The sequence below is a fragment of the Vulpes vulpes genome, chromosome 12 (assembly GCF_048418805.1).
Source record: "Vulpes vulpes isolate BD-2025 chromosome 12, VulVul3, whole genome shotgun sequence".
Classification (NCBI taxonomy): Eukaryota; Metazoa; Chordata; class Mammalia; order Carnivora; family Canidae; genus Vulpes; species Vulpes vulpes.
In genome coordinates this window covers 137,143,691-137,165,547 of record NC_132791.1, presented here as the reverse complement: position 1 = coordinate 137,165,547, position 21,857 = coordinate 137,143,691, and the positions used below count along the sequence as shown (strand labels likewise).

The 21,857-nt window shown below is 44.9% G+C and overlaps 1 protein-coding gene across 1 annotated transcript in view; it reads right to left on the bottom strand.

Moving 5' to 3' along the window:
- DNAH9 (dynein axonemal heavy chain 9) overlaps positions 1–21,857 on the bottom strand; it is a 325,725-nt gene that overhangs the window by 278,086 nt on the left and 25,782 nt on the right. The window contains exons 7-13 of the mRNA XM_072730369.1: positions 21,239–21,406; positions 19,281–19,397; positions 12,503–12,653; positions 10,064–10,178; positions 5,509–5,577; positions 3,763–3,889; positions 55–310 (exon numbers count right to left, since the gene is read on the bottom strand). Of these exons, the coding sequence (XP_072586470.1) occupies positions 55–310; positions 3,763–3,889; positions 5,509–5,577; positions 10,064–10,178; positions 12,503–12,653; positions 19,281–19,397; positions 21,239–21,406 (1,003 nt within the window). The remainder of the gene's footprint in view (positions 1–54; positions 311–3,762; positions 3,890–5,508; positions 5,578–10,063; positions 10,179–12,502; positions 12,654–19,280; positions 19,398–21,238; positions 21,407–21,857) is intronic.

Sequence of the window (21,857 nt, the reverse complement as noted above, 5' to 3'; positions counted from 1 at the left end):
ATCTTAACCCCTGACCTCCCTCCCTCCCCTGGATTCCAGGCGGTGCCCTGTTACCTTCTGTTTTCCAGCTCAGAGTCTCCTCTGCAGCTCTTAGGTGGAGGTCGATACCCTGCAGCTCTTCCTCCACTAAGGGAAATTCCACCTCTATAAGAGTTTTCACAATCTTATTGTACCAATTTGCCATCAGCTCCAACTTAGCCACAAGCTGCCGATAGAATTCCCTGGAGGAGAACATGGCTGCTGCTGTCTCAGGAACATGCTGCTTCTGCCTGGGTTCAAGATAACTCATTTCCTTCAGCACGGAAATCAGCTGGAAAGGAGAATCCACATTACATGCCTGTGGCTCAGTGGCCATGAAAAACAGCAATCACCAGTCAAAGATAGGAAAATTCCGGGGCCCCCAAGATCCTTATGGGGCCCTTCTTAACTTTTGCTTCTACCTCTTTTGCAAATCTAGAGGAAGGAAATTTGAGTTTTAGGCAGAAGGAAGAAGACTCAGAGTCAGCAACAATCACCGAGTGTGTAAACCCCAAAGAGCAACTGCAGAAAGGTGGCCTCAGAGACAAAACAGGGTTACCTTGTTGCTTTTGGGTATATGACTGACACAATGATGGGTTCGTGCTGATGGAGTCTGTTAGTTCCCATGATGGAGCGAAGGAGTGCGGGAGGGGAATCACCTGGTCTGGGCCAGCCCCGTGCCTGAGAAGCCTCGAACTCAGACTCCTGGTAGTCTCCCCAACCAGGTCACAAGCACAAGAGACACTGACAATTGAGAGGCGATGCACCATTGTACAACTTGGGATCATCAGATATGATCATCTGAAATAGCCCTTCACTTCCATAAGCCTGCATTGGTGTATCTTTGTGTCTTAACATATAAGGAAATGGAAGTACCTGCACCTCTCGGAACATCTGTGGGTGCTACGTTTAGTGGAAGTACACAAGTGAGAGGCCAAGCAGATGTGGTCCAATGGAAAAAGGAGCTTTCATCTGGGTTTTTAGGCATCCTGGTCTTCATTCTTTGTTTATACTTTTTAAATTTTAATTGAGAGAGAGAGAGAGAGAGAGAGAGAGAGAGTCAGGGAGGGGTAGAGGGAGAAGAATAAGCGGACTCTGCACTGTATGCAGAGCCTGATGCAGGGGTTGATCCCACAACCCTGAGATTATGACCTGAGCAGAAATCAAGAGTTAGATGCTTAACTGACTGAGCCACCCTGATGCCCCACCCCCTTTTATTTATCCTTTTACCTCTGAACCTATGAGGACTAGTATATATAGGTAGGTGTGATAAAACAGATACCAGGCCATAGATTCTGCCCCCCTCTCCTTCCACTCCCCTTTCCCGACCTCTGCAGGGACATCTGGGCTCCTAGCTCCCCTTGCAGTGGTTCCAGATCAGTGCTTCACTGCTGCCCAGCCAATTCTCCTCAGGGTTTAGGCAAATGCTAACCATTTGGCAGGACCTAGGCCTCCTAGTTTATTTTGAAATCAGCTCAAGGTAGATATTAAAAATTTAAATGTAAAAACTGAAAACAAAAACAATTAAAGCCTGGAGGCTACTTATATAATATTGAAGTGGAGAAGGCCCTTCCAAGCATACAACAGGAGATAAAAGATAAAATTTATAAGTATGAAATATCATTCACATAATAAAATGGCACACCTCAACTGGTAAAAACAAAAACAAAACAAAACACATATGCAACAGATTTCTTAATAGCTGACAAATATTTCCCAAATATTCTAACAAATTCAGAGGAAAAGAGAGTATTTCCACTCCAAAATGGGAGAAAGACATGAATAAGCAATTTGTAAAAGAAGAACTATAACTGGCCAATGAACACATGAGAAAGTTCTACTTTGCTAGTGGTCAGATATAAACTAAAACAATGTTGAAATATTATAAATGTACATACATTTATAATATCTTTTATTTTTTACTGTTATATTTTTATATATTATATATTACATTTTGTTTTATTTTTATATGTTTTCATATTTAATTTATATATACTTAATATTTATTACTGTATTTTATTTCATTGTAAGATGCCTTCAATAGTAAGATTCACCATTATTTCATGTCCAACTATGGAAGAAAGAAAAAAAATATGGCATGTTAAACTATAAACACATGCCATTTTCAAAGATGCTAAGATGTTTTTTAAAAAAGTGCATCCTACAGTCAATGAAATACAGATTGATAAAACTAGAAGATAATGTAAATGCCCAATGATAGGGAATTTAAAATAATTTAAAGAAATAATTTATAAAAAAATATTTTTCACCCATATAATTCCTATAATGGCCACAAAGGGGCAAATCTGATCATGTCCCTCTAGAATATGTGTGTTTCTATTCATCCTTATTAGGACTGCCATTGTCACATTGCTCCAAGCAGGAGCTAAGGGATGTTTGCAGCTCTTCCTTGACTTGTATGTTTGGTTGTCTCCCCTTAACTCACTTTATAATTCAGGTATTAATTCCCTCTCCCCATTTTTCCCTTCTTTCCTCTCCCCCCTTGCCTCCTATTACCTACAAACACCTATAAAGCACTCACTACATGCTGTGCATTGGGGCAGAGAGAGTCCTTGCTCTGGAGTATACAGAAGAGGAGTGGTCCATCCCCCATACCATCCTGAGGGCTGCTGAGTTCCTACAACTACTTCAGCTCAGTTTCTGGCTCTCTATTGCTGCATTCTTGGAGAACATGCCACTGAGGAGTAGGCAAGGGCTTTTAGCTCCTTGCAGCCTATACTTTTAACATTTTTTTTCCCCATATGCTTCCTGATACGGGCTGGCTTTTGATTTTCACATTTCTCCAGCTTTACGCTCTCCATGCTGCCACAGTCCATAAGGACTTTCTGCTCTTCCGATCAGCTAGAGCAGTATCTCTCAATCTCAGTACTACTGACATTTTCAGACAAAATCTCCTGTTTGTGGGGTGCCATCCTGCATATTGTAGGAAGTTTAGCAGCATCCTTAGAATCTACTCACCCTACACCATTGGCATCCAGTCCATGTTTAGCAACGCAAATTACTTCCAGGGGGACAAAATTGCCTCAGTTGAGTATCCGTAATCTAGAGTTTTATTTCCTAAGCTACTCCAGTGTGATTTATCATATATGATCTAATAAAGATACATCTCTACATGTTGAGGTTCCAGCTCCCAACTAGCTGGTGGGTTCCTTGAGGGCAGGAACTGGATCTTATATTTGGTTGGCCTTCTCGTGTCTAGTCAACAGCCTTCATGTGGAGCATGCATTCAAGGCAGGCACAGTCAACTCTGTTTGGTACTAAAGGGTAATGCTGTCACCCCCTCTGTCCAAGGATGGGTAGTAATATCTATTCCTGTATAGATATACCTTCTGGAATTTCAAACAGTGCGTATTTAGAAGAGGATATTGAAACTTGCAGATGAGTTCATCTTGAGTGTAACTGCCATTCTAACTTTGTGCCTGAAGTCAAGTTCATAATAAAGCTATTACCACACAAATGAAAGGTAAAAAAAATTTTTTTCAATTATATTCTGTTGTGCAAAATCAATGCAAATCTATTGGCCAACCATGGAGAAAAATGTGGACATTAGACAACCTAAGAAAACACCACACCTCAGGATTCATTCCCCAGGAGGAGATCCAGGGTAGAAATTCTTTTCAGCACCTTCTATATTCTTATAAAAAGCCCCTTTGCCTTGGAGATCAGTGGAGTTCAATGAGTCTCTTGAGGAGCCCAAAAGGAATTTTCTGCCCCCTGATTTACCTGGGGGCTAAAGTTGACGGTGATCTGCTTTGTCTCAGGGTCACGTTTCAGGAGTGGCCGGGAAAGGTTGTATTGGGACTTCTCTGACACTGTCTGACACCAGTCCTCATAAAGTCTTGCCTCGTACCTGCGAGAACCAGAGACAACAGCCACCTGTTATGCACCCTTCCAGCACCCAGTAACGACCAATTGAAGACAGAGATATCTTAACAAATATGCAACCCAGATATCTAAGTACGTACATACACATGTGTATATCATGAGCTGAAGACACTTGGTAAAATACCTGAATCCATTCTTTTTTCTTTCCTTTTTTAGATTTTTGTTTATTTATTTAAAAGAGAGCAAGAAAGAGAGCATGAGTGGAGGGGTTGGGAAGAGCAGAGGGAGAGGGAGAAGCAGACTCTCCGCTGAGCAGGGAGCCTGACACAGCATTCACTCAGGATCTTAAGATTATGACCTGAGCCAAAGGCAGACACTTGGGGCCACCCAGGTACTCCTTCCTGAATCCATTCTTAAGTCAATGACTCAGCCAGACACATCACCTGCAGGTAGCACCTCATTTCGAAAGGTGGCACAGCTTAAATGACAGGAGAGCAGAAAGAAAGGCTCCATGAAATCTTTTCAGGGCAGAAGGGGAGTTGTGACCACTCTCATTAAATCCTGGAAGAACTTACTGGCTAAGATTTGCTCTCATGCTAATCTTCATGCAGCTCAAGATGTCCCTTGCTCGGTCATTAAACACTGACTGGATGCCTACCATGTGTTGGGCTTGAGGGATAACATGGGGAATAACACCCCATGGTAAATGCAGCTAATGTGTTGGAGCACGGGTAAGCAGAAAATACAGGAGTACAATCCTGGAGAGATGTACCGGGCATGAGGCCTCTCATGGCAGGGGTGAGTGCATGATGAGGAGAACACTAGGAAGGCTTCATGGAAGAGGGGCCACACTGAGCTTTGATGGAGTGTCAGAGGACCAGGAGAGGTAGGACAGTGAAAGGGAAATGAATGCTCCCAGTGGAAACAACAGCACAGCCCTGGGCAGAGGTAGGAAAGAGTGGACTGTGATCTGGGGACACTTGAGACCACAGGGGCAGAGGTCAAGGCTGGAGAGGGAGGCAAAAGCCACGAGGAAGAGATGAGAGTTGGGGGGAGACCCTAAGAGGCCCCCCAGCCAGAGGATGTGCCAGCATCATCGGATCTGGGATTTGCTAACCATGGGGCAGTAGAACCTGTACCCACAGAAGACTTAACTGTGGCTTTAGAGCAGGAACAGCTCTGAGTCCATGCAAATTGTCATTCTTACCATTTCTGTGTCAGAGGACACAGGACATATTTATAAAACTCATCTCCTCTTTCTGCAGCACCAACTCTTGCTTTCTGCTCAGTGAGCAGCTGCTGTGATTTTCTGTGACACTGAGCCCCACGTGCCACAAGGAGCGCCCTACTTCCTCCAGCTCTGCCAAGTTCACGCTCCTCACAAAACCAGCCTGGAAAGTGTCTGTAACTAGAACGGAGCTGCATCTCCCCCCCAGACCCTGGGTCGGTGACCCCAGAAGCGCTGTACTCACAGGCATTGCGGTTACATCATAAGACAGAGAGTGGCATTTGGCAGCCGTGTGTGTGTGTGTGGGGGGGGGGGCCCCTCCGGGTTTTTGCTGCACAAACCCGGAGCCACAAAATGCCTCACAGGGTGGGGGGGTGTGCCATTTGCAGAACAATGCAACCCCAGAAGCCACTTACTTTTCCAGCAACGAGAGCATATCTTCATATTTCTGGGTCATTCGCTTTCCTTCGGCAGATTCCATGCAACTGTCCCCACAAAAGAGAACAAGAAACGGCACCAGTTTAGAAGAAGCCAACATAACCATCTAAGTAACAAACTGCAGCCTGGAAAGAGACTGAATGGTTTTGGGGGCAGGTTTCCAAAGGCCCCTAAAGGAGCCTACCTCCTTCCTCGAGAACATCACCCACCGGCCACCAGAGGGCAGCTGCACTTCCTGAAATGCTCGCCTCACCCCCCCACGGGGGGAGGGAGGGGGGTGCAGGGAGAGCAGGACACAGCTACCCCCCACCCCTAGCCCAGCCAGTCCAGTGTGAGGAAGCGAAGTTCTTCCAAAATCTAAATAAAAGGGAAACTGAGATATGAGAAGAAAATTCTAGATGCAGCTTTCTGTATTTCGGGGAAAAAAACTGCATATAACATTATGCCTCATAACAAAACTATGTAACATTAAACAATGTTTTATATATGTGTGTATATACATATATAGTAGTGTATGCACATACATGTGTATGTTATAAACATACATATATAACATGTATGTGTATCTTTCTCCTTCCCTGAAATCCTTCTAGGACACGTGATGACAAGCTCTCCTACTCATTGACATGTCTATACAAGGTTCCTCTCTCACCTCTTGTGCCCCCAAATGTGAGCACACCGATGCACACATGTGCATACACACACAACACACACTCAGAGGCTCCTGCGGGGATGCTGGGAGCCACAGGGGAACAGAAGCAGAGTCCGGCTGGAGGCCCATTACCCACACTACTACCTGGTTTCGATGCTCCTCTGCAACCCAAAATGAAGAGACCAGCCTCCAGGAGAATTGAAGCAGCTGCCACTTTCAGAACCTTCACACGAACTGTGTTGGAGGGTCTGTTTTGTGTGTGTTCTGCCGGCAAAGTGAGGCAGCTTTTTGCAAAGACTTTAAAACACCCACTTGGACTTTACCAACAAGGTTTCTTCATCAGGTCTCTTGAGCTTACGGTATAAGCCCTCAGGCCTGCAGAGTAAGCATTGGATTTCCTGGTAGGGTTTTCCCCCCTCTACTTGCTTAGTTCCCTTTCCTGGTGAATGAGCAGATGCCCCTGTCGAGGCAGCAAAGAGACGTGGAAAGGGCTTCGGACTAGGTGGGTGCCCTACCCCCCCATCCCAGTCTTCCCCTCACGAGCTGTGGGATTTCTGCAAACCTCCTAACCCTAGATCTCAGTTTTGTTTCTTGGAGAATGAGGCCAGAGGGGAGAGCGGTTTTTCCACACTGGGGCCCGTGCAGGTGCCTGGAAGTTTGATAGGTCACAGGAGTAAGTGCAAACTTCCCATAGGTTCTACTTCTCTTCGCGGTAAGGAAAGTAGCCAGTTTGTATATACAGTTGACCTTCAACAACCTGTTGGGGAGGGGGGTGCTTCAGAGACGCCAACCCCCATGCCAGCAGAAATCCGCATGTAACTGTAACTCCCTAAAAACTTAACTACTGTTGACTGGAAGCCTTCCTATAATGTAAAGAGTCCCATGAACACATATTTCCTACATTATTGCCTTATATAGTGCATTCTTATGATAAAGGAAAGAGAAAAAAAACGGTAAGAAAATCGTAAGGAAGGGAATGCCTTACAGCACCATAAAAACTCTGTCTAGGTAGTGGGCCCTGTGCCCCCCGCCCAAGATCTATCTTCTGCTTCAGCAGTGTGTGCAGGGAACAGACCCGGCGCCACACCTCCTTCCGGCCTCCCCACCACCCTCCTACAAGGTGGGAGCGTCCTCTTGCCCAGCCGCAAACTTTGAAACCATCCTCTCAGCCACCTCCTGCCTGCAGACCCGCCAGCACCAACCACAAGCTCCCGGGTTCATCAGAAGTTCTCCACGTGGTCAGCCTGCACCTGCAGACCTCCTTCGCCTCCCTCCTTCCAGGCTTCTATGTCTACTGCAGTGATGTGGCTCTGGAGGGCTGGGCCACTTCTGCCACTTGGCCAAGAATGCTCAAGAGTGTCCAGCATCTCTTGAAGTTGCAAAAGCCATGCCTTAGCTGCGCCTCTTCTAGAACACGCAGGAGCCATCCCCAGATGGGAGGGGTAAAACCTGTGGTGCCGTGGAGGCTGCCAGGGAGGTGGACGAGAACCTGAACCAAGTCCCTCTGGGTCTGCTGGCCCTGGGCTCTGCCCATCAGACTTCCTCCCCGCTCCTCATGAGTCCTGGAGAACAACTTCCTAGAGGAGCAGGTGAAACTCAAGAAGATGGTGAGCACTTGATGCACCCAGACTGGGCTGGGCAGGTGGCTCCTCCTGTGCCAAAGGCTGGCTCACTCTCCAGCAGGACGAGACTTGCGTCCCCTCTGGCGTCCCCGTGGTGTCAGGACTTCGGCAGGAGCCTACCTCTCCCTGCAGCTACTAGGCAGCTTTTAACCACCCTGTAGCCCTCGCCCAAGCCCTGGACCAAATGGAAACTAAAACTTTGTAGAAAAAAAAAAAATCTGGGCTTAAATCAGCTGTATAATATAGGGTACAGTACAAACGTGAATTCATTTTTAAATGAATGAATTTCATTCCCCTTTTGGGGACTTTTGCGGGGAGCTGGAGAGGACGCTTTGGGATGTCAATCAGATCCCCCCTCCAGGCCCAGGTCCTCTTACCACTTCCCATCCCCGTTGGCCATCGATGCTGGCTGCTGACAAAGCGCAGCTGCCTCCCTCTTGGGGAACAGCTGCAGCCAGAGAGCCCCTTGCCCAAGATCATGCCCCTCCCCTGGGACAGCCCACATCCACAGGCAGGTTAAGAAGATGGGGTCTCAGCAGTACTTGGGGCCAAGCCTCCTGTGGCTGGGGACTCCCTGGAAAGGGCTCTGGGCTGGGACTCCTGAGCCCTGGAATGTTCCAGTTCCTTCTGGGCTCTCTCTGGGGCTGTAGGCCTATCACCTCATTTGCTTCTCTGAGTTTCTTCCTCTGCAAAACAAAGAGCTCAGCTAGCTCAGACCGGATCCGCAGGCCTGTGTATTTGATCTGTGTGGAGTTTGGGGAAAGGTGAGGTACTTGCTAATTCTGAAGTTGGCCACTTTCATACACATTGTGATTTTCAGCTTCTCTTGGAGTCAGGAGATTGCTCACACTGAGCCCGCTTTTCTGCTGGGCAGCCCTGGATGGGGCGTGGGGACCCCTGCTGGACCACATCCTGGCTGTCTTGCATCATCTTCCCAGCAGCCTCTGAAAGACTTCAGTCTTACCACCTGGGCCAGAGGGGCTCTAACACCCCACCTAAGGCCAGAACACCTGTAAGGCCCGTGTCTCAACGCTAATTTTTCTGTTTGGTTTGCCAAAGCTGAGAGCCCTCCATGAGGTTCTTTAGAAAGAAGATTTGAAAGATGGGGGTGGCTCAGTGGCTGAGCATCTGTCTTCAGCTCAGGGCGTGATCCCAGAATCCTGGCATCAAGTCCTACATCGGGCTCCCCGCAGGGAAACTGCTTTGCCCTCTGCCTATGTCTCTGCTTCTGTGTGTATGTGTGTCTCTCACGAAAAAAAAAATAAAATCTTCAAAAAAAAAAAAAAAAAAGAACAAAAGAGGGGTCACTGAAAGACTGCCCTTCCTTGAAGCATCCTGAACAGATCCTGCAGACAGCTCTCCCTTGCATCTAGCTGCCAAGGTGCCTTGACCTGGCTTGGCTTCTAGGCTCAGCTGAGTGGTAGGCCAATGGTTTCCAAACCTGGTCAACTGTTGGAACTGCAGGGGGGAGCCTGCTAAGGAAGCAGGTTCATAGATTCGGATTCTGTGCAGTGGGAGATGAGGCCTGGGAATCAGCATTTAACAGGAGCCCAAGGTACTCTAATAGGCAAAGTCCTTATACCATGCTGTAGGAAACTCTGGGCTTCATTATTTTCCAGCAACCTTAGGAGCCAAGCAACACTGTGTCAGAGGAGATATGTTGGTCAAGCCCCACTGCTTGAAAGCCCCTAACGTACCTCTAGAAACAAATCTCCTGGAGCAAGAAGAGGCAGCTAGCCATCCTTTAAGCTTCATTTAACACCAAGGGGCCCCCAATCGGTCCAAATGTATCAATCTCTCTACAGAACGTTTGTGCCCTCTCACCCCAAAATTCACATGTTGAAATCCTAAGCCCCAATGGGATAGAATTAGGAGGCAGGGCCTTTCAGAGGGCCTAACCAGGCCAAGAGAGTGGAGCCCTCACGAAGGGATTCGCAGAGAATAAGAAGAGGTCCCACCGGGGTCCCCTGCACCTCCTATCCTATGAGGACCAGTGAGAAGACAGCCTCTGTAACCAGGGCGGGCCCTCCCCAGACACCAAATCTGCCTGCATCGAAATCTGGGACCTTCTCAGCCTCCAGGGCTGTAAGGACCATCTCCGGTATTCTGTATAAACAGCCCAAGTGGGCTGAGATGCTGGAGAGAGATGAAGAGGATTTTCAGGCCCAAGGTGAGTGAGTTGTGTGTCTCCAACACTCAAAATCCAGAGCAGGAGCTAAAGCCCAAGACAAAACTGCCTCTCAGGGACCAGTTACTCACGGATGTGCGAGGCGTCTGAAGTTGGTGGAGGGACCCTGGATGCGCTGCCTCAGCTCCTGCGCCCAGCGGAGACCCCCGGCCATGGCGGGCATGTTCTTGTGCGTGGAGGAGAACCCTGGCGGGGCACGGCACAGCCCAAATGAGCCAGGCCCCGCCCAGGAACACCTCCCCCCAGTTACCTCCCCAGTCCTGTCTCCATGTGCTAATGTCACTCTGGGCTCACACTGAGATGGGGGCTCCCGGAGATCGCCGCTGTGTGGGCCGAGGAGCAAGGAGTGACCTTGGGCAGAACACTGCATGGGGGCGGAGGACAGGTGTTCCCAGCCTGGCTCTGCTGCTCGCTGGCTGTCTGACTCCACACCACTGACTTTCCACCTGCCGCACAGCAGTAGCCCCTGGGGGCTCCTTAAAACTACTGATGCTTAAGAGCACCTGGGTGGCTCAGTGCTTGGGTGCCTGCCTTTGCTCAGGGCATTATCCCAGGGTCCTAGGATGGAGTCCTGAATCTGGCTTCCTCTCAGTGGGGAGCCTGCTTCTCCCTCTCCCACTTGAGCTCTCTCTCTCACTCTCTCTCTCTCAAATAAATAAATAAAATCTTAAAAAAAAAAATACTGATGCTTGGACCCTGCCCTCACCTTTCTGATTTAATTGGTCTGGGCAGGGCCTGGTCACTCATACTTTTAAATGTATGTAATACCAGAGTGAAAGGGAGCACCTAGGTGGCTCAGTTGGTTAAACATCTGACTTGTGATCTCAGCTCAAGTCTTGATCTCATTGGGAGAATTTCCATTGTACATTCAGGGTTGAAAACATGACCTTCAACAGAGAACTTAATCTCTCTGGGTCTCAGGTTTTTTTTCATCTATAAAGTGGGGATAATATCTTCCCTGCTTAATTTCCAGGATTTCTAGAATTCACTGCAATTATGAATAAGACTGGCTGCATGGATTGTGAGCCACAAGACCAGAGTTGGCACAGTCTGGATAGTCTGACTTTGGCCCATAAAATTGGCTTCCTGGCTCATAATTAGTTGTCATGGTTGAACAAGTATAAATAGATTTCTTGATTTCATCCTTCCTTCCTTCCCGTCTTTTCTTTTTCTTTCCTTCCTTCCTTCCTTCCTTCCTTCCTTCCTTCCTTCCTTCCTTCCTCAGTTGAAAGATTTGGTGAGAACAAGCCACTGCTTCTAACTAGTAACCAGAGCTAAATAGCTGTCTCTTCCTTTATTTTGCCACAGACCTCACCACTCCCTGTTGTCTTACACTCAACACAGATCTATTACAGTTACTTTCTCCCTAGCCTCCATGATAGGCAAAATTCTATGATGACACCAACGACCCTCATGCATACATAATCCTCTTCTTATTAGTGTGTGAGGAACCTGGCTACAATGAGAAATCACTCCTGTGACAATGTTATGTTAGACGGCAAAAGGGAAATGATCCTGGGTGGGCCTGACTTCATCAGGTGAGTCCTCTAAAAGCAGACTATTTCTCTGGTTGCAGGAAGCAGAAGTCAGGGATGGGAAGCATAAGAAGGATTCGGGGTACCACTACTGGCTTGAGGATGGAGGCAGCCACACAGCCTTGCGACATATCTGGTCACTAAATGGTCCCCCCAGCTGGCAGCCATCAAGGAATTGCAGATCTCAGGCCTACTGTCACAAAGAACTGAATTCTCCCAACAAAATAAGCTGGAAGGTGGATTTTCTCCCCCAAAGCCTCCTGATGAGAATTTGGCCTGACTGACACTTTGATTTCAACCCTGGGCACTCAGAATGGGAAAAAAGCTCCATCAAGCTGGGCTCTGACCTACAGAATTATGAGCCAAAAGATGGGTGTTGTTTTATTTAAGCCACTAACATCACATTATGTCCTGGGATCCTGGGATTGAGTCCTATATCAGGCTCCCCACAGGGAGCCTGCTTCTCCCTCTGCCTATGTTTCTGCCTCTCTCTGTGTCTCTCATGGATAAATAAGTAAAATCTTTTTTAAAGAATGGAAAAATCACACCTTGGTATGATAGCACCCGTGGTCGGGCGCCTGACAGCTCCTCCTTCCAAAGACATGGCTGATATAGTGTTGGAGGGGATCAGAAACTTTTCTGGGGCATGTAAAAATTTATTGTGGTATGTCAGAGACTTGCTTATGGCAGCAATGACCAAGGGTCAACTGGTACATTATGCTCGGGTCTCAACCAGAAGCAGTTAGGACTTGACTGCTCTGGGCCAATCTCAGCCCCAAAGACAGGGAAATGCTCAGTTCAGTGAATTCTATAATTACCCAAGATGGTCTGAGATGCCAAGCAAGAATGTCTTGCTTTCTTTTCCAGGAGGATATCATGGGTCCATCTTGGCCATTTAACAGATACAAGAGGAGTGAGTTGCACCCTTCCAGGCATCACAACTGCCCCATTCATATCCGCTGGCAGCAAACCTACCAAGTTCGGCCTCCTCCTGGACACGCTGACTGTAGATTGCCCTCACTGTATCCAAGTCTTTGATGAACATGTGGATGAGCAGCAGGTATTTTTCAGAGGCATCCTGTGCCACCAGCGGTCTTTCCAGAAGTTTCCCTGCTATGTCTAGCAGCTGCAAGGAGGCAGAGAGAGAAGAAGAAGTCACTGTTTCAACCTTTCTAAGGTCACATACATCTTGTTTCCTGGCTTTTCTTTCATATGTCTGCCAACAAAAGAGGGTCAAAATTGTTATTGTGACTCTATCAGTAATTATGAGTAGGTAGGTATTCATGGTTGTTGTTTTTTTTTTAATTTTACTTATTTATTTGATAGAGTGAGAGAGAAAGAACACATGAGCAGCGGGGAGGGGCAGAGGGAAAAGCAGACTCCCCACTGAGCGTGGAGCCCGATGTGAGGCTCGATCCCAGGACCCTGACTGAGATCATGACCTGATCCAAAGGCAGATGCTTAAATGACTGAGCCACCCAGGTGCTCTTCTCCTTTGCTTCTAAATGAGGAGTCCTGAATCACCCACTGAACCCTCGTGTGTTGAGAGAACCTGAATAAAAGACTAAACAAAGAGAAAACTAAGGATATCAGAGAGGTGAAGTTCTCCATTAAAAAAAAAGACTGAAAACAAAGGTGGAGGGTGAAGACAGAGACAAGATAAAACAGCTAAGTGGGTGTCGGGGAGAATGTGGAAGGCTAAAATTTGAGGGTGGGAGCAAGAACAAAGTTTCAGAGAGAATTCTGGAACTAATTCCTGAAATGAGTTCAAATGCTTGGAGAGGAATCCTACCAGTGCTCCCCTACGAATTAGGGAGCCACACTATTTATTAAAGGTTATACATATCTATACTTGATGGCTAATGAAGCCTGGCATGCTGGGTTACCTGATAACCTGGAATAGCACAGACTCATCCATCTGAGGTTTGAGCCTCTTCTACAACTGTCCCAGTGGTCATCGAGGCTACCTGAGGATATTTCTGATGACTGGAAACTTACCCACTTCTCAAAGAAGTCCATTTCACCTTCTCAAAGAAGTCCATTTCACCTTCCAATAGCTTTCACAGAAATCTCTCTCCTCCACTGAGCCAAAATCTGCTTCCTGGTAACTGCCACTGATCAGTCCTGGATCTAATTATTAAGCCTTTACAGAGTAAGTTCCTTTGTAGTTAATAAAAGATTGATCACATGCTATGAAAGTGTCATGTCTTATGACTCAGAATTCTCAGTGTGCAGCCATTTGTCTACTCATCATCCTAAGCCTCCTCCCTATTCTTGTTCCATTTGGCTCCTTCCCTGTTATACAGGGCAAAGGTAGAGTCTTCTCATTCTAGTTGCTAGTAGTTGACTGCTATAACCAGTTACGTAGGGTTTTCTCCAGCTTCAGTCAACCGTGCAGCACTGGTTAAATAGCAGGGTACAGCAGAGCCATGGATTCAGGGTGGGGACCATAGCAGGCTTCTCCATTTTTAATGGCCACTGTACTGATAAGGCCCAGAGAGAGCATTCCAGAATAAATTCTTTTTTAAAAAAGTTTATTTATTTATTTAAGTAATCTCTACACTCAATGTGAGGCTTGAACCCATGACCCCAAGATCAAGAGTCTCATGCTCTTCTGTGGGAAAGAAAGACCAAAAGTAACAAAGGCTAGAAAGGAACAGAGAAGATCTGCAGAAACAGCAACTTTACAGGTAATATAATGGCACTAAATTCATATCTTTCAATAATTATTGTGAATGAAAGTGGACTAAATTCTCTAATCAAAAGACACAGGATATCAGAATAGATTAAAAAAAAAAAAAGACCCATTGATATGTTTACAAGAGATCCCTTCTAGACCCAAAGACACCTCCAGATTGAAAATGAGGGGGTGGAGAACCATTGATCAGGCTTATGGACATCAAAAGAAAGCCAGAGTGGCCATACTTATATCAAACTAGATTTTAAACCAAAGACTATAATAAGAGATGAAGAAGGACACTATATCATAATAAAGGGGTCCATCCAATAAGAAGATCTAACAATTGTAAATATTTATGTAAACAAATATCTAACTTGGGCACAGCCAAATATATAAATCAATTAATGACAAACTTAAAGAAACTCATTGATGATAATACAATAATAGTAGGGGACTTTAACACTCTACTCATAGCAACAGACAAATCATCCAAAGAGAAGATCAACAGGGAAACAAGGCCTTTGAAAGACACACTGGACCAGATGGGACTTCAGATAATATTCAGAACATTTTGTCCTAAAGCAGCAGAACACACATTCTTCTCAAATGCACTTGGAACATTCTCCAGAGTAGACCACATATCGGGTCACAAATCAGGACTCAACAGTACAAAAAGACTGAGATCATACCATGCAAATTTTCAGACCACAACACTATTAAACTTGAAGTCAACCACAAAAAGAAATTTGGAAGGACCACAAATACATGGAGGTTAAAGAGCATCCTAATAAAGAATGAATGGGTAGACAAAGAAGTTAAAGAAGAATTTAAAAAACACATAGGGGCAAGTGAAAATGAAAACACGACAGTCCAAAACCTTTGGGATGCAGCAAAGGCTGTTCCTAAGAGGGAAGTACTCTGTAATACAGGCCTTTCTCAAGAAACAAGAGAAGTCTCAAATATACAACCTAACCCTTACACTCAAAGGAGCTGGAAAAAGAACAGCAAATAAAGCCTAAGTCCAGCAGAAGGGAAATAATAAAGACTAGTGAAGAAATCAATGATATAGAAATTACAAAAACAGTAGAATGGATCAACAGAACTAGGAGCTAGTTCTTTGAAAGAATTAACGAGATTGATAAACACCTAGCCAGACATGTCAAAAAGAAGAGAGAATGGACCCAAATAAATAAAATCATGAATGGAAGAGGAGAGATCACTCCAACACTGTAGAAATACAAACAATTTTAAGAGAATATTATGAGCTATTATATGCCAACAAATTAGGCAATCTGGAAGAAATAAATAAATTCCTAGAAACATATAAACTACCACAACTGAAACAGGAAGAAATAGAAAATCTGAACAGACCCATAACTAGCAAAGAAATTGAATCAGTAGTCAAAAATCCAACAAACAAGAGTCCAAGGCTAAATGGCTTCCCAGGGGAATTCTACCAAACACTTAAAGAAGAATTAATATCTATTCTTCTGAAGCTGTTCCAAAAAAGATAGATGGAAGGAAAATTCCCGAACTCATTCTAAGTGGCTAACGTGACCTTGATTCTAAAGCCAAAGACCCCACTAAAAAGGAGAATTATAGACCAATGTCTCTGATGAACATGGATGCAAAAATTCTAAACAAGATACTAGGTAATCGGATCCAACAGTACATTAAAAGAATTATTCACCATGACCAGAGTGGGGTTTATTTCTGGGCTTCAAAGGTAGTTCAACATCTGCAAATCAATTAATGTGATACATCACATTAATAAAAGAAAGGGCAAGAACCATCTGATCTTCTCAATAGATGCAGAAAAAGCATTTGACAAAATACAGCATCCTTTCTTGATAAAAAAAAAAAAACACAACAAAGTAAGGATAGAGGGCACATACCTCAATATCATAAAGGTCACATACAAAAGACCCACAGCTAATATCATCCTCAATGGGGAAAAACTGAGAGCTTTTCCCCTGAGGTCAGGAACATGATAGAGGTGTTCACTCTCATCACTGTTGCTCAACATAGTACTGGAAGTCCTAGCCTCAGCAATCAGGCAATAACAACAAAAAAATAAATAAGAGGCATCCAAAAAGCAAAGAAGAAGTCAAACTTTCACTCTTCAGAGACAATATAACACTCTATGTAGAAAAGCTGGAAGACTCCACCAAAAAATTGCTAAAACTGATACAGGAATTCAGCAAATTTTAGGATATAAAATCAATGCATGGAAGTCTGCTGCTGCATTTCTATATATCAGCAATGAAGCAGCAGAAAGAGAAATCAAAGAATCGATTCCACTTATAATTGCATCAAAAACCATAAGATATCTGGGAATAAACCTAACCAAAGGAGTAAATGATATATACGCTGAAAACTATAGAACACTTATGAAAGAAATTGAGGAAGACACAAAGAAATGGAAAAACATTCCATGTTCATGGATTGGAAGAACAAATATTGTTAAAATATCTATACTACCCAAAGCAACATACACATTCAATGCAATCTCTGGCAAAATAACACCAGCATTTTTCAGAGCTCGAACAAACTATTCTAAAAATCTGTATGGAATCAGAAAAGACCCTAAATATCCAAAGGGATGTTGAGAGAGAAAACCAAAGCTGGAGGCATCACAATTCCAGACTTGAAACTCTATTAAAAAGCTGTAATCGGGATCCCTGGGTGGCGCAGCGGTTTGGCGCCTGCCTTTGGCCCAGGGCGCGATCCTGGAGACCCAGGATCGAATCCCACGTCGGGCTCCCGGTGCATGGAGCCTGTTTCTCTCTCTGCCTGTGTCTCTGCCTCTCTCTCTATCTCTCTGTGACTATCATAAATAAATAAAAATTAAAAAAAAAAAGCTGTAATCATCAGGGCACCTGGGGTGGCTCAGTGGTTGAGCATCTACCTTGGGCTCAGGGCATAATCCTGGTCTCGGGATTGAGTCCCACTTAGGGCTCCCGCAAGGAGCCTGTTTTTCCCTCTGCCTATATCTCTGCCTCTCTCCCTGTGTCTCTCATGAATAAATAAATAAAATCTTTAAAAAAAAACAAAACAAAGGTGTAATCATCAACACAGCATGGCACAAAACAGACACATAGATCAATGGAAGAGAATGGAGAACCCAGAAATGGACCATCAACTCTATGATCAACTAATTTTCGGCAAAGCAGGAAAGAATATCCAACGGAAAAGAAATAGTCTCTTCAATAAATGGTGTGGGGAAAATTGGACAGTCACATGGAGAAGAATAAAACTGGACCATTCCCTTATACCATACACAAAGATAAACTCCATTTCATGGAGTTTCATCCATTTTGGATGAAAGACCTAAATATGAGACAGGAATTCATTAAAATCCTAGAGGAGAACCTAGCAACCTCTTTGACCTCAATTGCAACTTTTTACTAGACATGTCTCCAGAGGCAAGGGAAACAAAAGCAAAAATGAACTATGGGGAACTTCATCAAGATAAAAAGCTTCTGCACAGCAAAGGAAACAACAAAACTAAAAGACAACCTACAGAATGGGAGAAGATATTTGCAAATGACAAAGGCCTAGTATTGAAACTCTATAAAGAACTCATCAAACTCAACACTCAAAAAACAAAAATCTAGTTAAGAAATGGGCAGAAGACATGAACAGATGTTTCTCCAAAGAAGACATACACCTGGCCAACAGACACAGGGGGAAACAATGCTTCACATCACTCTAATCAGGGAAATACACATCAAAACCACAATGAGATCCCACCTCACACCAGTGAGAATGGTGAAAATTAACAAGAGGGGAAACAACAAATGTTGGAGAGGATGTGGAGAAAGGGGAACCCTCTAATACTGTTGGTGGGAATGCAAGCTGGTACAGCCACTCTGGAAAACAGTATGGGGGGTCCTCAAGAAATTAAAAATAGAGCTACCCTACGACCCAGCAATTGCACTACTAGGTATTTATCCAAAGGATACAGAAGTAGTGATTCAAAGAGCATCTGCACCCCAGTGTTTATAGCAGTAATGTCCACAATAGCCAAAATATGGAAATAGCCCAGATCTTAGATGTCCATCAATGGAAAAATGGATATATACACAAAAAATGTGTGTATATATCATTATATACTATTTTATATATGTATATATAACAGAATGTTACTCAGCCATTAGAAAGAATGAAATCTTGCTATTTGCAACAATGTGGATGAGCCAGAGAGCTTATTATGCTCAGTGAAATAAGTCAGAGAAAGACAATTATCATGTGATTTCACTCATATGTGGAATTTAAGAAACAAAACAAGTGAACATAGAGGAAGGGAAGGAAAAATGAAGTAAGATAAAAACAGAGAGGGAGACAAACCACAAGAGACTTAACTATAAGAAACAAATAGGGTCACTGGAGGGGGGGTGAGGGATGGGGTAACTGGGTGATGGGCATGAAGGAGGAACTTATAATGAGCACTGGATGTCACATGCAACTGACGAATCACTAAATTCTACATCTGAAACTAATAATACACTATAGATTAACTTGAATTTCAGTAAAATCAAATTAAAATTAAAAAAAGAAGAGTTGCATGCTCTTCTGCCTAAGCCAGCCCAGCCCCTCCAGAGTAACTCTCCTGAAAAGTATTTTTAGGTCACTGTGTTTCTTTTGTTTTCTTTAAGATTATTTATTTATTGATTGATTGACTGATGAGAGACACACAGAGAGAGAGGCAGAGACACAGGCAGAGGGAGAAGCAGGCTCCATGCAGGGAGCCCGATGTGGGACTCGATCCCAGGACCCTGGGATCACAACCTGAGCCAAAGGCAGATGCTCAACCACTGAGCCACCCAGGTACCCCCATTGCTGTGTTTCTAGATAATCATTAATTATCAACCCGGGAAGCCTAGTCCCAACCCCCCACCCCCACCCCAGTCCCTTGCCCTGGTTCGCCCACAGTACCTCTCTGCAAGATTGACGGGAATAATTACTCTCCAAGGGAACAAAACAGTGGGAAGAGGATCCTTGCCCTCCACCACTGAGGGTGAGGGTGTGAGGATAGAGCCCAGCAAGAGCACCCCGACCTACTGCACAAACCTTAAAGGCATGCTCCAAATCAGGGGCATCATCGAAGGCTTGGCTGAACACAGTCCCCAGTCTTCGGTCAAGATCTTCTACTCTCTGGTTAAATTCAGACACGTCATTTTCAAATTCCTAAAGAGATGTCACAGGGTCATAAGACAATGATTTCCTCAAGGCCAATCCCACTGTGCTCTTTCTGACAAGCTTTATACTTAAAGTGGCTACACCAAGGATTTATTTTTTTTTATAAAAAAATTGTATTTATTTATTCATGAGAGACACACAGAGAGAGGCAGAGACACAGGCAGAGGAAGAAGCAGGCTCCCTGCAGGCAGACCCATGCAGGACTCCATCCCAGGACCCCAGGATCACGACCTAAGCCAAAGGCAGACAGACGCTCAACCACTGAGCTATCCAGGAGCCCTTATTTTAATTTTCTAAACATCACCTTGCCGTGGATTAGTTTTTACCCACACAGACAGTGACCCTATTATTGCAGTATTTGTTTTCTTAGGCACAAGGCAAAATGGTAAAGCGAGTGGGATGGGAGGTTGGCACCGTGTCACTCCCTTTCTGGGCCCCTCTATGACCTCCTGAAGTCCAGGGCTAGCTCATGTCACTCCAAAGTCTACCTCAGCAGCAGCAGCCCCAGCAATGAGGCTCTTCTGTTCTGACCACCTACTTTCCCTCCTCCCCCAAGTCAAAATCCTTTTTTTTTTTTTTTTTAGTGTAAACAAACTAATCTGGCCACTAGGAGGAAAGCTAGCTAATTAAGCTAATACCCACTATTTCTTCTAAGTATGCTTTAATTGGTTAAGAGGCAGCTAGCCATTGTTTCCAAGGTTGCCAAATTTAGCAAGCAAAGGTACATAGCAGATACCCAGTTAAATGTAAATTTCAGATCCATGATGAATAGACACATATTTTGAACATGAGTTTCTTAATTATTTTATTTTACTGGACAGTCCAAAGTGTGTTCTCTTTCTTAGGTTGCACCAATTTTCAAAGAAACTCTGTTAACTCAAATCTCTAATCTGTGCCATCACTATTATCTGTTATTCCTGCTGCACAACACTGATGCATATTCTTAAGAAAAGACAAGAATAGAAAAGCACAGCATTTTCCTCCTCTCAAACCCAACCACATTAACACTATAGTAGGATTTGGTGTGTTCTTAATTTTATCATCTGATGGGGAAACACACAGTATATATGCTGTTTTGTTACCTGCCCTCCCCCCCCTTTTTTTCCTACTTCAGACTCGTGGAATTTTTAGAAAGTGCCATCTTCTATGTTTGGCCAACGCATCCCCCACTATCTGAAGGTGCTCAGAGCAAATTTCTGCTCAATTTCTTTCTCCTCTTCCCCCCAGTACTCTTGCAATTCCTTCTCCCATGATTCAGCTATTCCCTTCTCGGGGCATTCCATTCCCTGTTTCTGTACTGATCCTTCTGCTGCTTCCCCCCCCCCCCCCTCGCCCCTTTCAAGCTCGGACTTACAAGTCTCAGATTTCCCAGGGCTACAGGTGACAAGTGGGCTCCTGGGCAGCTGGAAACTGCAACTCTGGCCCTTTCCTCCTCTTGAGGACCCTCTTGAGCTCAGAACAACTCAGCTCCTGCTTGGCTCACCCCTCCCCAAGCCACTGATGAAATTCTGTCCGGGTGTGCCTGGCCTTCACGGAGCACTCCCCACTCCAAGCCAATAGCTTTGCCAGGTGCAGGGCAGCACCCGCCTCCACTGTCATCCCATGCTCATCTCAGCGTCTCGGAAACCCTGGGTACCATCAGCAGTTAGAAAAGACCCCTCCTGATCTTTCTCCTGACCTAGAATAACTGCGAGTGGTCTCTGTGAAAACCCTGGGGTCACAGGGCCTAAGGAAATACACAGGGAAAATGTAAGCAAACACCCAGACCTTACTGCCCCGGGGCCATCTGAGAAAGAAGCAGCTCCCAAGTCTGCCTTTCCAAGCCTCACCGTGCTCTGGGGGTCCAAGCAGTCATAGGAAGACTCTTCGAAGACCCTGTACAGCTCTTGAAATTCACCATGCATTTGTTGGACCTGCTGACTCAGGGCGTTTCCTCGGATTCCACTAAACTCAAGCTTTCCCAGTTTGTGGAAATCCAGGGTTGTCTTCAGGAGATCCTGTAGGGGGCAAGTCACAAAATAGTTAAAACAGTAACAAGAGGGGCATCTGTGTGTGGCTCAGTGAGTTAAGCATCTGCCTTCAGTGCGGGTCATGATCTCAGGGTCCTGGGTTTGAGTCTTGCATTGGGCTCCCATCAGTGGGGAGCCTGCTTCTCCCTCTCCCCCTCTCCCTGCTTGTACTCTCTCTGTTTCTCTCTGAAATAAATAAAATGTTTAGAAATAAAATAAAAATAATAACAACAGGAACAGCAGTAGATAACACATTAGTACAGGAAGTGCTAGAAACCACGGGGGTGGTGGTTGCTTAGGAAAATATGAAGGCTGATTAGTATTGGGACCTTATTATTAGATTGGGTTGGTATAAATAACTCCTGGTGAAACTCACACAGCCAAGAGAAAGGACACGTAAATAAGATTCACACAAACAAACAAAAAAATCAAATTTATG